At 40.8% G+C, this 17644-nt stretch overlaps 2 protein-coding genes across 2 annotated transcripts; both read right to left on the bottom strand.

Moving 5' to 3' along the window:
• Positions 1–3284: 3284 nt before the first annotated feature.
• LOC116253237 (uncharacterized) lies at positions 3285–3770 on the bottom strand. Its single transcript, XM_031628003.1, has one exon. It carries the CDS (start codon positions 3768–3770, stop codon positions 3285–3287), a length of 486 nt encoding a protein of 161 aa, XP_031483863.1.
• Positions 3771–15450: 11680 nt separating this feature from the next.
• On the bottom strand, positions 15451–15954 carry LOC116253236 (uncharacterized). Its single transcript, XM_031628002.1, has one exon. It carries the CDS (start codon positions 15952–15954, stop codon positions 15451–15453), a length of 504 nt encoding a protein of 167 aa, XP_031483862.1.
• Positions 15955–17644: the final 1690 nt, after the last annotated feature.

Below are 17644 nucleotides of genomic sequence, written 5' to 3'. Positions count from 1 at the left end.
GTGGTGCTAGCAGCATCAATGGTGAGGGAGCGCTGTTTTTAAGGGAGGGAAAGAGAGGGAGAGGAGGGTAGGGGAGAGGGAGAGAGGAACCCCTGACAGCCTTGGTATCCCCTAAGGGACGGTTTGGCATTAAAAAAAGAGTGTGAATGTTTGAGAATCTGCCCCAAATTTGAAAAAGATTCATCAAACACTTAACAAGTAACAAGTGTCTTGTGATTGGGGTAGATTCATGAAACACTCACAAGTTGTTTCTAATGTCAAATGGTGTTAAGGGCCGTTAGGCATTATGAACAAGATGTGAATGTCCCATGAGTCCTGCTCCAAAATGGAAGTAGGTTTCGTAAGCACTTAAACAAGTGTCCCATGAATCAACCTCAATTTTGAGATAGAATATTTATGAAACAATCTTATCTTGCTCCTAATTATGTCCAGTGGCCCCTTAAGTGTTTTAAGAGCGGGGAAAAAATCCGTGCTGAGTTGGTTATTGGATACCTGAGTTGGTTTGATCAAAACAATTTTGACAGTTGCCACAAAGGAAGGTTTCAGGAGAGAGAATCAATATAAAGAGAGTCTTACTATATAGTCAACGTAGGAGTAAAAGAACTAAGGTGAACGGGAATAAAATAGTCATTTCATAGATAGAAGGCAAAGGCTTGTTTTATAGAACTCCTTCATATTATATGTAGCAGTCTCACTGCAATTGTGTAGCATTCACTTATTTAACATAATCATTGACAAAACTGAATAGCAAAAGCAAATCAGACAACAAAAGCATGCAGCTCAACACAATAGAGATGCACTACTCTCTTGCAAAGCAGGATCAATAATGACGGCCATCATGCTCCTTATGATCCCTCTTATAATGGTCATCATCGTGCCTCTTGTGATGCTGCTTATGTTCGTCAACGTCGTGCTCTTTATGATCCTCCTTGTGTTCGTGTTCGTCATGGTCATGCTCATTACGATATTCCTTCTTGCGTTTGTCATGTTCATGCTCATGCTCATGTTCGTGCTCGTGCTCATGCTCGTGCTCGTGTTCGTGCTCGTGCTCAAGCTCATGCTCGTGCTCGTGTTCGTGCTCGTGCTCGTGCTCATCATGATCCTTCTCGTGTTTGTCGTGTTCTTGCTTCTCATTGTCCTTGTGATACCTATGATCATGCACTTCATGATGCTCCTCGTGCTCGTGCTCGTGCTCGTGCTCGTGCTCGGTACATGCAACTTTTTCTCATCTTGATGCAGTTTTGAACCACAGGTCCATGAAAACACCTAGATTTAGTTATGGGTGGCTTCTCATAGCGATCGGCTGATATTGTCCACGCATTTACCCAGCGAGTTCGAAGTGGATCTGCATTTCGCTTTTAGATATGCACACTAACATATTCTGGGCCCTAAGTAGTTGATTCCCATATATTCAACTCGAGCGGTCGGCTGCCAAACCTCTTCCTTTTACTCCATCTTGTTATGCTCATCACGTTCAACTCAAGTATCTTTTCAGCTTGGCAAATTAGTGGCTCCTCGTGAACACAACGCGTCAGTATCTGATCTATTAAACAAATACAAAGTCCACTCCAGCGTCTTCTTCATCATATTGTGTGCTGGAGGCCTGTAGCGCAGTACTTTCATTGCAGTCAATTTCAGTTTGTGGAATTTCCTAGACGGATCACCGACACCTAGATACCGCTTGGTTGTAGGTGAGGCAGCCAGAAGTTGAACTGATAGACAGAGACTGTTACGGATTTGGAGATTTTATATAGAAGTAAGATGCGTGCTGCTGCCAAGAAATTGAATGCCAATCGGTATAGTCGTCTACCATGGGTGGACATGCACGTTTACCATGACCGCAAGAACCATCTAAGACAAGAAACCAAAGGACATGACGTGATAGTAGGAGCAGTACATCATTTTCAATATGGGAAAGGTTTTGAAACGATCACGGACGTACGCATGTTTTAAGTTCCATAAGTAGCTAGTTCACCCACACGCGGAAGATGATCATAAAAAGCACAAAAGAATTACTAAGGAAATAACACAACGATATAATATTTATACATGTAAGGAAAAAAACTCGTTGGATATCAGAAACAAATCAGGCAGCTTTTTTGTATGTTTCATGCATTCATTTTAACAAAAATCTGTACTTTTAGGACTGATCTCGTCCCAAAATAGCAATTTGTCTTCTAATAACATGCCGCTTTTCTATGGGCAAGCAAAACGTCAGCGTGTACAACAACTTAATAACAGGTCGGAGTGAAGGACAAATATTTCGTTATTCTCAGCATCGAAAACAAACCCATATATGTTGATGAGAAATTGCAAGAAGTGATAATGGCCGTATATGCCATCAAGGAATGGTCAACCACCAAAAAAAATCAAAATATCAACAAGTCAATCACGGATTAATAATTCAAAATAGAACTTGAAGAAGAATATATCTGCTGTCGAGGGCCTCAACGAAGCCGTATGAGTAGGTATTGTGCGTGCATTCACGTTCATCATGTCTTTGGGAATGTAGCAGCTCGTTCAAATTGTTATCACATGGCTACCTCTGAATATAAAGGGGTTGTAATGTCTTTTCATTATCCATCGACTTCTATGCTCTTATTCTCTACCATTGCCTCTCCTTACCCACTTCACTGCCTCCCTCTCTGCCAAAATGGGGAGCACTGCACTCCTCCTCCTTCTAGTCGTAGCCATTTCCCTATGCATATGCCTAGCAGGAGCCAGGGATATACCCAGGGGCCATCATGAAGGACAAATATTTCGTTGTTCTCAGTATCGAAAATAAACGCATATACATTGATGAGAAGTGGCAAGAAGTGATAATGGCCATATATGCTATCAAGGAAAGGTAAACCAAAAGAATTCACATATCAACCAGTCAATATATGCTATCACACTCTTATCCTGCTCCTAATTATGTCCAGTGGCCCCTAAGTGTTTTAAGAGCGGAGAAAAAATCCTTACGGTTGCCACAAAGGAAGGTTTCTGGAGAGAGAGTCAATATGAAGAGAGTCTTACTATGTAGTCAACCTACGAGTAAAAGATCTATGCCGATATGCATCCACAACAAAGATGAGTGGGAATAAAATAGTCATTTCCTAGATACAAGGCAACGGCTTGTTTTATTGAACTCCTTCATATTATATGTAGCCGTCTCACTGCAATTGTGTAGCATTCACTTATTTAACATAATCATTGACAAAACTGAATAGCAAAAGCAAATCAGACAACAAAAGCTTGCAGCTCAACACAATAGAGATGCACTACTCTCTTGCAAAGCACGATCAATAATGACGGCCATCATGCTCCTTATGATCCCTCTTATAATGGTCATCATCGTGCCTCTTGTGATGCTGCTTATGTTCGTCGACGTCGTGCTCTTTATGATCCTTGTTGTGTTCGTGTTCGTCATGGTCATGCTCAGTACGATATTCCTTCTTGCGTTTGTCATGTTCGTGCTCGTGCTCGTGCTCGTGCTCATGCTCGTGCTCGTGCTCATGCTCATTATGATCCTTCTCGCGTTTGTCATGTTCATGCTTCTCATTGTCCTTGTGATCCCTATGATCATGCACTTCATGATGCTCCTCATGTGGGCCATGCGGATGGTGGCCATCTTTGTGATCCTTCTCATGGTGATGGTCTAAATGCGTCTCACGGTGGTCATGCTCGTGCTCCTTACGATGGTCTTCGGATAGGTCTCTGGCACCCGCTATGCACATGGAGAGGGCAATAGCTACGATGAGTATGAGGAGGAATGTTATGCTCTTCATTTTTGCACAAGATCAGAGGAGCTTGGGTGGGTGAGGAAAGGAAGCAGATGAGAAGAATGGGTATTTGCGAATGGATAACAAAGAGTGATGCGGACTCCTTTATATAGAGAAGTAGCGATGTCAGTACTAGTAATTTGATTGACATATCATATTCTCAAAGAAATGAAGACGTGCACACACGCATGAGGCTAAATCATATTGATTCCATGAGGTTCCCACGACGCACTCGTAGAAGTAAACTTTTGAGTTGTTGTCCGGAGATTGACTTGTTGAAAGTTTGAATTCTTTTAGTGTTTGACCTTTCCTTGTTAGCATGCATGGCCTTTCCCATTTTCAACATCTTCACTTGAGGGACATTGATCCAAACTAATTAAGAAACTTTTTCCTTGCTCGTATCGGCCAGTCCATTTTAACGTTTGACCCTTTTCTTGAGCGCCAAAATGGTAAAGAAGAGTAAATTGGCAATTTGGGCAAGCAATCATCTCTCTCTCTCTCTCTCTCTCTCTATATATATATATATATATATATATATATATATAATAATGGTCAAGGAGTATGAAAGTTTTGAAAGCATTTGTTCCTTCTTTCAATCTTCCCCGTCTTGGAAATGAAGTGGCACCACTTTTGTTATTAGGTCATATGTGTCATACTCGTGCATGAATTTTTATGCACCAGTGTAATTAATGACTAAAATATCGTCAGTTCAAACTTAAAAAAAAAAAACTTTTTCTTAACATAAAAATGGAAATAGAAAAAAGAAAAAAAATCTACAAAAATATATTTCTTTTTTAAAAATTACAAAATGCTCATTGCTCTTTTACTGTGCACCATGCGCAACGGTACATGCAACTTTTTCTCATCTTGATGCAGTTTTGAACCACAGGTCCATGAAAACACCTAGATTTAGTTATGGGTGGCTTCTCACAGCGATCGGCTGATATTGTCCACGCATTTACCCAGCGAGTTCGAAGTGGATCTGCATTTCGCTTTTAGATATGCACACTAAAATATTCTGGGCCCTCAACAGTTGATTCCCTTATATATTCAACTCGAGCGGTCGGCTGCCAAACCTCTTCCTTTTACTCCATCTTGTTATGCTCATCACGTTCAACTCAAGTATCTTTTCAGCTTGGCAAATTAGTGGCTCCTCGTGAACACAACGCGTCAGTATCTGATCTATTAAACAAATACAAAGTCCACTCCAGCGTCTTCTTCATCATATTGTGTGCTGGAGGCCTGTAGCCCAGTACTTTCATTGCAGTCAATTTCAGTTTGTGGAATTTCCTAGATGGATCACTGACACCTAGCTACCGCTTGGTTGTAGGAGAGGCAGCCAGAAGTTGAACTGATAGACAGAGACTGTTACGGATTTGGAGATTTTATATAGAAGTAAGATGCGTGCTGCTGCCAAGAAATTGAATGCCAATGGGTATAGTCGTCTACCATGGGTGGACATGCACGTTTACCATGACCGCAAGAACCATCTAAGACAAGAAACCAAAGGACATGATGTGATAGTAGGAGCAGTATATCATTTTCAATATGGGAAAGGTTTTGAAACGATCACGGACGTACGCATGCTTTAAGTTCCATAAGTAGCTAGTTCACCCACACACGAAGATGATCATAAAAAACAACAAAAGAATTACTTAAGGAAATAACACAACGATATAATATTTATACATGTAAGGAAAAAAACTCGTTGGATATCAGAAACAAATCAGGCAGCTTTTTTGTATGTTTCAAGCATTCATTTTAACAAAAATCTGTACTTTTAGGATTGATCTCGTCCCAAAATAGCAATTTGCCTTCTAATAACATGCCGCTTTTCTATGGGCAAGCAAAACGTCAGCGTGTACAACAACATAATAACAGGTCGGAGTGAAGGACAAATATTTCGTTATTCTCAGCATCGAAAACAAACCCATATATGTTGATGAGAAATTGCAAGAAGTGATAATGGCCATATATGCAATCAAGGAATGGTCAACCACCAAAAAAAATCAAAATATCAACATGCCAATCAAGGATTAATAATTCAAAATAGAACTTGAAGAAGAATATATCTGCTGTCGAGGGCCTCAACGAAGCCGTATGAGTAGGTATTGTGCGTGCATGCACGTTCATCATGTCTTTGGGAATGTAGCAGCTCGTTCAAATTGTTAGCACATGTCTACCTCTTTATATAAAGGGGTTGTAATGTCTTTTCATTATCCATCGACTTCTATGCTCTTATTCTCTACCATTGCCTCTCCTTGCCCACTTCACTGCCTCCCTCTCTGCAAAAATGCGGAGCACTGCACTCCTACTCCTTCTAGTCGTAGCCATTTCCCTATGCATATGCCTAGCAGGAGCCAGGGATATACCCAGGGGCCATCGTGAAGGACAAATATTTTGTTGTTCTCAGTATCGATAATAAACGCATATACATTGATGAGAAGTGGCAAGAAGTGATAATGGCCATATATGCTATCAAGGAAAGGTAAACCAAAAGAATTCACATATCAACCAGTCAATATATGCTATCACACTCTTATCTTGCTCCTAATTATGTCCAGTGGCCCCTAAGTGTTTTAAGAGCGGAAAAAAAATCCTTACGGTTGCCACAAAGGAAGGTTTCTGGAGAGAGAGTCAATATGAAGAGAGTCTTACTATGTAGTCAACCTACGAGTAAAAGACCTATGCCGATATGCATCCACAACAAAGATGAGTGGGAATAAAATAGTCATTTCCTAGATACAAGGCAACGGCTTGTTTTATTGAACTCCTTCATATTATATGTAGCCGTCTCACTGCAATTGTGTAGCATTCACTTATTTAACATAATCATCGACAAAACTGAATAGCAAAAGCAAATCAGACAACAAAAGCATGCAGCTCAACACAATAGAGATGCACTACTCTCTTGCAAAGCATGATCAATAATGACGGCCATCATGCTGCTTATGATCCCTCTTATAATGGTCATCATCGTGCCTCTTGTGATGCTGCTTATGTTGGTCAACGTCGTGCTCTTTATGATCCTTCTTGTATTCGTGTTCGTCATGGTCATGCTCATTACGATATTCCTGCTTGCGTTTGTCATGTTCGTGCTCGTGCTCGTGCTCGTGCTCATGCTCGTGCTCATGCTCATTATGATCCTTCTCGCGTTTGTCATGTTCATGCTTCTCATTGTCCTTGTGATCCCTATGATCATGTACTTCATGATGCTCCTCATGTGGGCCATGCGGATGGTGGCCATCTTTGTGATCCTTCTCATGGTGATGGTCTAAATGCGTCTCACGGTGGTCATGCTCGTGCTCCTTACGATGGTCTTCGGATAGGTCTCTGGCACCCGCTATGCACATGGAGAGGGCAATAGCTACGATGAGGATGAGGAGGAATGTTATGCTCTTCATTTTTGCACAAGATCAGAGGAGCTTGGGTGGGTGAGGAAAGGAAGCAGATGAGAAGAAGGGGTATTTGCGAATGGATAACAAAGAGTGATGCGGACTCCTTTATATAGAGAAGTAGCGATGTCAGTACTAGTAATTTGATTGACATATCATATTCTCAAAGAAATGAAGACGTGCACACACGCATGAGGCTAAATCATATTGATTCCATGAGGTTCCCACGACGCACTCGTAGAAGTAAACTTTTGAGTTGTTGTCCGGAGATTGACTTGTTGAAAGTTTGAATTCTTTTAGTGTTTGACCTTTCCTTGTTAGCATGCATGGCCTTTCCCATTTTTCAACATCTTCACTTGAGGGACATTGATCCAAACTAATTAAGAAACTTTTTCCTTTTGCTCGTATCGGCCAGTCCATTTTAACGTTTGACCCTTTTCTTGAGCGCCAAAATGGCAAAGAAGAGTAAATTGGCTTTTTGGGCAAGCAATCATATCTCTCTCTCTCTCTCTCTCTCTCTCTCTCTATATATATATATATATATATATATATATATATATATATATATATATATATAATAATGGTCAAGGAGTATGAAAGTTTTGAAAGCATTTGTTCCTTCTTTCAATCTTCCCCGTCTTGGAAATGACAGTGGCACCACTTTTGTTATTAGGTCGTATGTGTCATACTCGTGCATGAATTTTTATGCACCAGTGTAATTAATGACTAAAATATCGTCAGTTCAAACTTAAAAAAAAAAACTTTTTCTTAACATAAAAATGGAAATAGAAAAAAGAAAACAAATCTACAAAAATATATTTCTTTTTTAAAAATTACAAAATGCTCATTGCTCTTTCATGAAAACACCTAGATTTAGTTATGGGTGGCTTCTCACAGCGATCGGCTGATATTGTCCACGCATTTACCCAGCGAGTTCCAAGTGGATCTGCATTTCGCTTTTATATATGCACACTAAAATATTCTGGGCCCTCAGTAGTTGATTCCCATATATTCATCTCGAGCGGTCAGCTGCCAAACCTCTTCCTTTTACTCCATCTTGTTATGCTCATCACGTTCAACTCAAGTATCTTTTCAGCTTGGCAAATTAGTGGCTCCTCGTGAACACAACGCGTCAGTATCTGATCTATTAAACAAATACAAAGTCCACCCCAGCGTCTTATTCATCATATTGTGTGCTGGAGGCCTGTAGCCCAGTACTTTCATTGCAGTCAATTTCAGTTTGTGGAATTTCCTAGACGGATCACCGAAACCTAGCTACCGCTTGGTTGTAGGTGAGGCAGCCAGAAGTTGAACTGATAGACAGAGACTGTTACGGATTTGGAGATTTTATATAGAAGTAAGATGCGTGCTGCTGCCAAGAAATTGAATGCCAATCGGTATAGTCGTCTACCATGGGTGGACATGCACGTTTACCATGACCGCAAGAACCATCTAAGACAAGAAACCAAAGGACATGATGTGAGAGTAGGAGCAGTACATCATTTTCAATATGGGAAAGGTTTTGAAACGATCACGGACGTACGCATGCTTTAAGTTCCATAAGTAGCTAGTTCACCCACACGCGGAAGATGATCATAAAAAAGCACAAAAGAATTACTAAGGAAATAACACAACGATATAATATTTATACATGTAAGGAAAAAAACTCGTTGGATATCAGAAACAAATCAGGCAGCTTTTTTGTATGTTTCATGCATTCTTTTTAACAAAAATCTGTACTTTTAGGATTGATCTCGTCCCAAAATAGCAATTTGTCTTCTAATAACATGCCGCTTTTTTATGGGCAAGCAAAACGTCAGCGTGTACAACAACTTAATAACAGGTCCAAGTGAAGGACAAATATTTCGTTATTCTGAGCATCGAAAACAAACCCATATATGTTGATGAGAAATTGCAAGAAGTGATAATGGCCGTATATGCCATCAAGGAATGGTCAACCACCAAAAAAAATTAAAATATCAACAAGTCAATCACGGATTAATAATTCAAAATAGAACTTGAAGAAGAATATATCTGCTGTTGAGGGCCTCAACGAAGCCGTATGAGTAGGTATTGTGCGTGCATTCACGTTCATCATGTCTTTGGGAATGTAGCAGCTCGTTCAAATTGTTAGCACATGGCTACCTCTGTATATAAAGGGGTTGTAATGTCTTTTCATTATCCATCGACTTCTATGCTCTTATTCTCTACCATTGCCTCTCCTTACCCACTTCACTGTTGGGTCGGGTCCAGCCTCAAGTGGACCCGATCCGGCCCGTCACTTAAGTGACGGGCGGAAGAAAAAGAGGGGCACGCGATGTGCCCCCTCTCTCTCTCAATCCCTCTTACGTCTCTCACTCTCTCTCTCTTTCTAGGGTTCCGTTTTTGGGGAAAAGAGAAAGGAGAGGTGTGGTCTCTCGTGCTCTCTCTTGGTGGCTGCATAGCAAGAGGAGAGAAGGAGAAGAAGAGAGGAGAGAAGGAGAAGAAGAAAGGAGAGAATGAGAAGAGGAAGAGAAGATTGAGAGCATTTGGCTAAAGCAAGATTCGATTCCAACGAGGATGCGGAACGCATCTCCTCCCAATCCACGTTTTGGGCATTCAATTGGTGATATTTTTCCCTTGTTTTCTCATATAGCTTTGGTGAGATATTATTGTTGGAGGGTTGGCTTTGTGTAGCCCCTCGTGGGACAACTTATATCATTGATTATAGTGGATTGAGTTTTGGGTCGTAGTACCCCGTGGTTTTTACCCTCATTGTTTAGAGGGGTTTTCCACGTAAAAATCTTCTCGTGCATTTATGATTGCTTGGTCGTTGGCTTGTTGCTTCTTGCATGATTGGTTTGGGCTATACTTCGTTGTTGAATCTTTTTTAGTAGATTCGTGTTTATCCGCATTTTATCCCAACAAAGTGGTATCAGAGCCAACATGGTGGATAACAAAATTGATTTTGGTACTAGCTGTATGATTAGTCTAAATGGGACTAATTATAGTCTATGGAAAAATAAGATGAAAGATCTCTTATATGTGAAGGCTATGCACCTCCCAGTTTTTGCCAAAGAAAAGCCCGATTCTAAGTCTGACGAAGAATGGGAATTTGAACACGAACAAGTTTGTGGTTTCATTCGACAATTTGTGGATGAAAATGTTTATAACCATATTCAAGATGAAAATCATGCATGTAGTTTGTGGGCAAAATTAGAAAATTTTTATGTCTCCAAGACAGGAAGTAGTAAATTATTTCTTCTGAAAAGATTAATGAATTTGAGATTCAGGGAGGGCAGTTCAGTGTCAGATTTTCTAAATGATTTTCAGGGGGTCATTAGTCAGTTATCCAGTATGGGCGTTAAATTTGAAGATGAGATTTTGGGATTATTATTGCTTGCTACTTTGCCTGATTCGTGGGAAACATTTAGAGTCTCGCTTACTAACTTTGCAGCTAATGGGGTTGTTTCTTTAGAGACTGTTAAGTCAGGTATTCTCAATGAGGAGATGAGAAGAAAATCTCAGGCTTGCTCTTCTCAGACAGAGGTTCTTTTCACAGAGAACAGGGGGAGGAGTAAATTCAAGAATGACAGGGGCAGAGATAAAAGCAGAAGCAAGTCCAAATCGAGATATAAGAATTTGGAATGCCTCCACTGTGGAAAGAAAGGACACATAAAGAAGTACTGCTTCCAGCTGAATAAGGAGAATAAATTTGGGGAGAAACAGGAGAAGAAAAATGACCGAGATGACAATGTCGTAGCTGCTGCACAACATGAAATGTTTGTTGTTTGTGATACTAACATGGTTAATGTTGCCAGAGACGATACTTGTTGGCTTGTTGATAGTGGTTCAGCTCTTCATGTTACTTCCCATAAGGATTTTTTCTCTTCATATATTTCTGGTGATTTTGGTACTTTGAGAATGGGTAACGGTTCTTTGTCTCATGTTGTAGGCAAAGGCGACGTCATTCTAAAGAATGCGAATGGAGCTCTATTGAAGCTGACAGATGTGAGGCATGCACCTGACATGCATCTGAACCTTATCTCTGCAGGAAGGCTCGATGAAGAAGGGTATCACAATACTTTTGGTGATGGCCAGTGGAAGCTTACTAGAGGTTCCTTGATTATTGCTCGAGGCAAGAGATGCAGCAATAATCTTTATACTATGCAGGCATCGATTTCCAAAGACATGGTACATGTGACACAGGATGAGAAATCTATAGAGTTGTGGCACAGGAGGCTGGGACATATGAGTGACAAGGGACTGCAATTCTTGATCAAGAAGAATCTTCTACAAGATGTAAAGAAGGTTAAACTTGATAAATGCAGTCATTGTTTTGCAGGGAAGCAGACGCGGGTCTCTTTCAAGAGTCATCCACCTTCTAGAAAGTCAGAAGCACTTGAGCTGGTTCATACAGATTTATGTGGTCCTATGAAAGTAAGTTCACATGGTGGTGCACTTTATTTTGTCACGTTTATTGATGATTTTTCTAGAAAAGTTTGGGTCTATTCTTTGAAGAGGAAAGACCAAGTCCTTGGTGTTTTCAAGGACTTTCATGCACTGGTTGAAAGGCAGTCTGGAAAGAAGCTGAAGTGTGTTCGCAGCGATAATGAGAGAGAGTATATTGGTCCATTTGATGAGTATTGCAGATCTCATGGCATCAGGCACCAGAAGACTCCACCTAAGACTCCTCCATTGAATGGCATGGCAGAAAGGATGAACAGGACACTCATGGAGAGAGTTAGATGTCTCCTATCTGAAGCTAAGTTATCTGATTCTTTTTGGTGTGAAGCTTTACATACTGCTGCTTATGTAATTAACTTGTCTCCACATGTTCCTTTGGATGGTGATGTTCCTAACAGAGTTTGGTATGGGAAGGATGTATCCTATGAGCACTTACGTGTATTTGGATGCAGGGCATTTGTGCATATACCAAAGGATGAGAGGTCGAAGTTCGAATCAAAAAGCAGGCAGTGCGTGTTTTTGGGTTATGGCCATGATGAATTTGGTTACAGATTGTATGATCCAGTTGAGAAGAAGCTTGTCAGAAGCAGGGATGTGGTATTTGCTGAAGATCAGAATATTGAGGATATTCAGAAAGCAGTAAAGGATTCTTCTCATAGCAGCTATTTGCCAGTTGATGTGGACCCTATTCCCTTGCAGAATACTTCAAGAGCAGTGCCAGATGATGCTGTTGGGCAGATACATGATAGAGAATGACAAGTAGACATGCTATATATTCCTAATTCAGATGACGAAGATGATGATCATAATCTGGAAGGTTCTTCCTCAGATGTAGATCAGCAGCGGAGATCCACAAGGGAGCGACGTCCCTCAACTAGATATCCCGCACATGACTATATTTTGTTGACTGACAGTGGTGAGCTTGAATGCTATGAAGAAGTTGTGCATGATGTGCACAAGGAAAAGTAGATGGAAGCCATGAAAGATGAGATGCAGTCACTTTACGACAACCACACCTTCGAGCTTGTGGAGTTGCCCCAAGGTAAGAGGGCATTGAGAAACAAATGGGTTTTTAGAGTGAAACATGATGAAAACTCTTTAAACCCAAGATACAAAGCTAGGTTGGTTGTGAAGGGGTTCAATCAGAGGAAATGAGTTGACTTCGACGAGATATTCTCACCGGTGGTCAAGATGTCATCTATCAGAGTTGTTCTTAGTTTGGCAGCCAGTCTTGATTTAGAGATCGAACAGATGGATGTGAAGACAGCTTTTCTTCATGGTGATCTTGATGAAGAAATTTACATGATGCAGCCAGAAGGTTTTCTTATGAAAGGTAAAGAAAACCATGTTTGCAGATTAAAGAAAAGCTTGTATGGTCTGAAGCAGGCACCTAGGCAGTGGTACAAGAAGTTCGAGTCATTTATGGGGGAGTATGACTACACCAAAACTACTTCAGATCACTGCGTCTTTGTGAAGAAATTCTCAGGTAATGATTTTATCATTTTGTTGATTTATGTTGATGACATGCTTATTGTTGGCAACAATATATCGAGAATTTCAAACTTGAAAAAGGAGTTGAGCAAGTCGTTTGCTATGAAAGACTTGAGACATGCTAGTCAGATTTTGGGTATGAAGATAACACGAGATAGGAAGTCGAAGAAGCTATGGCTATCTCAAGAGAAATACATTGAGAAGGTACTTCAAAGATTTCACATGGACAAGGAAAAGCCTGTTAGCACCCCTCTTGCAGCGCATTTCAAGTTGAGCACCAAGCAGAGTCCAAGGACAGATTCAGAAAAGGAAGATATGGAGAAGATTCCCTATGCCTCAGTCACAGGTAGTCTGATGTATGCTATGGTATGTACTAGACCAGATATTGCTCATTCAGTTGGTGTTGTTAGTCGGTTTGTCTCAAATCCAGGAAAGAAACACTGGGAAGCAGTTAAATGGATTTTGAGATACCTTCGTGGGACTAGCAGTTTCTCACTTTGTTTTGGGGCAGAAAAACCTATTCTCGTTGGTTATACAGATTTAGACATGGCAGGAGACATTGACGGGAGAAGATCTATATCTGGTTTTTTATTGACATATGCAGGTGGTGCAGTTTCTTGGCAATCCGGACTTCAGAAATGTGTAGCATTATCTACTACTGAAGCAGAGTTTATTGCAGCTACAGAGGCGAGCAAGGAGCTCCTATGGATGAAGAGGTTCATGTAGGAACTTCAGTTCAGTCAAGACGAGTACGTGCTTTACTGTGACAGTCAGAGTGCTATTCACCTTGGAAAGAATTCTACTTTTCATGCAAGGTCAAAGCATATAGACGTGAGGTATCATTGGATACGTGATGTTCTAGAGTCGAAGCAGTTTGTTTTTGATAAGATCCATACAGATGATAATCCAGCATATATGATGACGAAGTCTCTACCTAAAGAGAAACATGATATGTGTAGAGACTTAGTTGAGATGACTGCCTTTAAGGCAGTATATTAATTTTGTTCTTTTTGCAGGAATGTTCCCTCACTTGAGGCTGGAGGGGGAGCTTGTTGGGTCGGGTCCAGCCTCAAGTGGACCCGATCCGGCCCGTCACTTAAGTGACGGGCGGAAGAAAAAGAGGGGCACGCGATGTGCCCCCTCTCTCTCTCAATCCCTCTTACGTCTCTCACTCTCTCTCTCTTTCTAGGGTTCCGTTTTTGGGGAAAAGAGAAAGGAGAGGTGTGGTCTCTCGTGCTCTCTCTTGGTGGCTGCATAGCAAGAGGAGAGAAGGAGAAGAAGAAAGGAGAGAATGAGAAGAGGAAGAGAAGGTTGCGAGCATTTGGCTAAAGCAAGATTCGATTCCAACGAGGAGGCGGAACGCATCTCCTCCCAATCCACGTTTTGGGCATTCAATCCGTGATATTTTTCCCTTGTTTTCTCATATAGCTTTGGTGAGATATTATTGTTGGAGGGTTGGCTTTGTGTAGCTCTTCGTGGGACAACTTATATCATTGATTATAGTGGATTGAGTTTTGGGTCGTAGTACCCCGTGGTTTTTACCCTCATTGTTTAGAGGGGTTTTCCACGTAAAAATCTTCTCGTGCATTTGTGATTGTTTGGTCGTTGGCTTGTTGCTTCTTGCATGATCGGTTTGGGCTATACTTCGTTGTTGAATCTTTTTTAGTAGATTCGTGTTTATCCGCATTTTATCCAAACATTCACTGCCTCCCTCTCTGCCAAAATGCGGAGCACTGCAATCCTCCTCCTTCTAGTCGTAGCCATTTCCCTATGCATATGCCTAGCAGGAGCCAGGGATATACCCAGGGGCCATCATGAAGGACAAATATTTCGTTGTTCTCAGTATCGATAATAAACGCATATACATTGATGAGAAGTGGCAAGAAGTGATAATGGGCATATATGCTATCAAGGAATGGTAAACCAAAAGAATTCACATATCAACCAGTCAATATATGCTATCACATTCTTATCTTGCTCCTAATTATGTCCAGTGGCCCCTAAGTGTTTTAAGAGCGGAGAAAAAATCCTTACGGTTGCCACAAAGGAAGGTTTCTGGAGAGAGAGTCAATATGAAGAGAGTCTTACTATGTAGTCAACCTACGAGTAAAAGACCTATGCCGATATGCATCCACAACAAAGATGAGTGGGAATAAAATAGTCATTTCCTAGATACAAGGCAACGGCTTGTTTTATTGAACTCCTTCATATTATATGTAGCCGTCTCACTGCAATTGTGTAGCATTCACTTATTTAACATAATCATCGACAAAACTGAATAGCAAAAGCAAATCAGACAACAAAAGCATGCAGCTCAACACAATAGAGATGCACTACTCTCTTGCAAAGCACGATCAATAATGACGGCCATCATGCTCCTTATGATCCCTCTTATAATGGTCATCATCGTGCCTCTTGTGATGCTGCTTATGTTCGTCGACGTCGTGCTCTTTATGATCCTTCTTGTGTTCGTGTTCGTCATGGTCATGCTCATTACGATATTCCTTCTTGCGTTTGTCATGTTCGTGCTCGTGCTCGTGCTCGTGCTCGTGCTCGTGCTCATGCTCGTGCTCGTGCTCATGCTCATGCTCATTATGATCCTTCTCGCGTTTGTCATGTTCATGCTTCTCATTGTCCTTGTGATCCCTATGATCATGCACTTCATGATGCTCCTCATGTGGGCCATGCGGATGGTGGCCATCTTTGTGATCCTTCTCATGGTGATGGTCTAAATGCGTCTCACGGTGGTCATGCTCGTGCTCCTTACGATGGTCTTCGGATAGGTCTCTGGCACCCGCCAAGCACATGGAGAGGGCAATAGCTACGATGAGGATGAGGAGGAATGTTACGCTCTTCATTTTTGCACAAGATCAGAGGAGCTTGGGTGGGTGAGGAAAGGAAGCAGATGAGAAGAAGGGGTATTTGCGAATGGATAACAAAGAGTGATGCGGACTCCTTTATATAGAGAAGTAGCGATGTCAGTACTAGTAATTTGATTGACATATCATATTCTCAAAGAAATGAAGACGTGCACACACGCATGAGGCTAAATCATATTGATTCCATGAGGTTCCCACGACGCACTCGTAGAAGTAAACTTTTGAGTTGTTGTCCGGAGATTGACTTGTTGAAAGTTCGAATTCTTTTAGTGTTTGACCTTTCCTTGTTAGCATGTATGGCCTTTCCCATTTTTCAACATCTTCACTTGAGGGACATTGATCCAAACTAATTAAGAAACTTTTTCCTTTTGCTTGTATCGGCCAGTCCATTTTAACGTTTGACCCTTTTCTTGAGCGCCAAAATGGTAAAGAAGAGTAAATTGGCAATTTGGGCAAGCAATCATATCTATCTCTCTCTCTCTATATATATATGTATATATATATATATATATATATATATATATATATATATATAATAATGGTCAAGGAGTATGAAAGTTTTGAAAGCATTTGTTCCTTCTTTCAATCTTCCCCGTCTTGGAAATGAAGTGGCACCACTTTTGTTATTAGGTCATATGTGTCATACTCGTGCATGAATTTTTATGCACCAGTGTAATTAATGACTAAAATATCGTCAGTTCAAACTTAAAAAAAAAAAACTTTTTCTTAACATAAAAATGGAAATAGAAAAAAGAAAAAAAATCTACAAAAATATATTTCTTTTTTAAAAATTACAAAATGCTCATTGCTCTTTTACTGTGCACCATGCGCAACGGTACATGCAACTTTTTCTCATCTTGATGCAGTTTTGAACCACAGGTCCATGAAAACACCTAGATTTAGTTATGGGTGGCTTCTCATAGCGATCGGCTGATATTGTCCACGCATTTACCCAGCGAGTTCGAAGTGGATCTGCATTTCGCTTTTAGATATGCACACTAAAATATTCTGGGCCCTCAGTAGTTGATTCCCATATATTCAACTCGAGCGGTCGGCTGCCAAACCTCTTCCTTTTACTCCATCTTGTCTTGTTATGCTCATCACGTTCAACTCAAGTATCTTTTCAGCTTGGCAAATTAGTGGCTCCTCGTGAACACAACGCGTCAGTATCTGATCTATTAAACAAATACAAAGTCCACTCCAGCGTCTTCTTCATCATATTGTGTGCTGGAGGCCTGTAGCCCAGTACTTTCATTGCAGTCAATTTCAGTTTGTGGAATTTCCTAGATGGATCACTGACACCTAGCTACCGCTTGGTTGTAGGAGAGGCAGCCAGAAGTTGAACTGATAGACAGAGACTGTTACGGATTTGGAGATTTTATATAGAAGTAAGATGCGTGCTGCTGCCAAGAAATTGAATGCCAATGGGTATAGTCGTCTACCATGGGTGGACATGCACGTTTACCATGACCGCAAGAACCATCTAAGACAAGAAACCAAAGGACATGATGTGATAGTAGGAGCAGTATATCATTTTCAATATGGGAAAGGTTTTGAAACGATCACGGACGTACGCATGCTTTAAGTTCCATAAGTAGCTAGTTCACCCACACGCGAAGATGATCATAAAAAAGCACAAAAGAATTACTTAAGGAAATAACACAACGAT

This window comes from Nymphaea colorata, chromosome 4 (genome assembly GCF_008831285.2).
Source record: "Nymphaea colorata isolate Beijing-Zhang1983 chromosome 4, ASM883128v2, whole genome shotgun sequence".
Classification (NCBI taxonomy): domain Eukaryota; kingdom Viridiplantae; phylum Streptophyta; class Magnoliopsida; order Nymphaeales; family Nymphaeaceae; genus Nymphaea; species Nymphaea colorata.
This window is presented reverse-complemented; position numbering and strand designations above follow the sequence as displayed.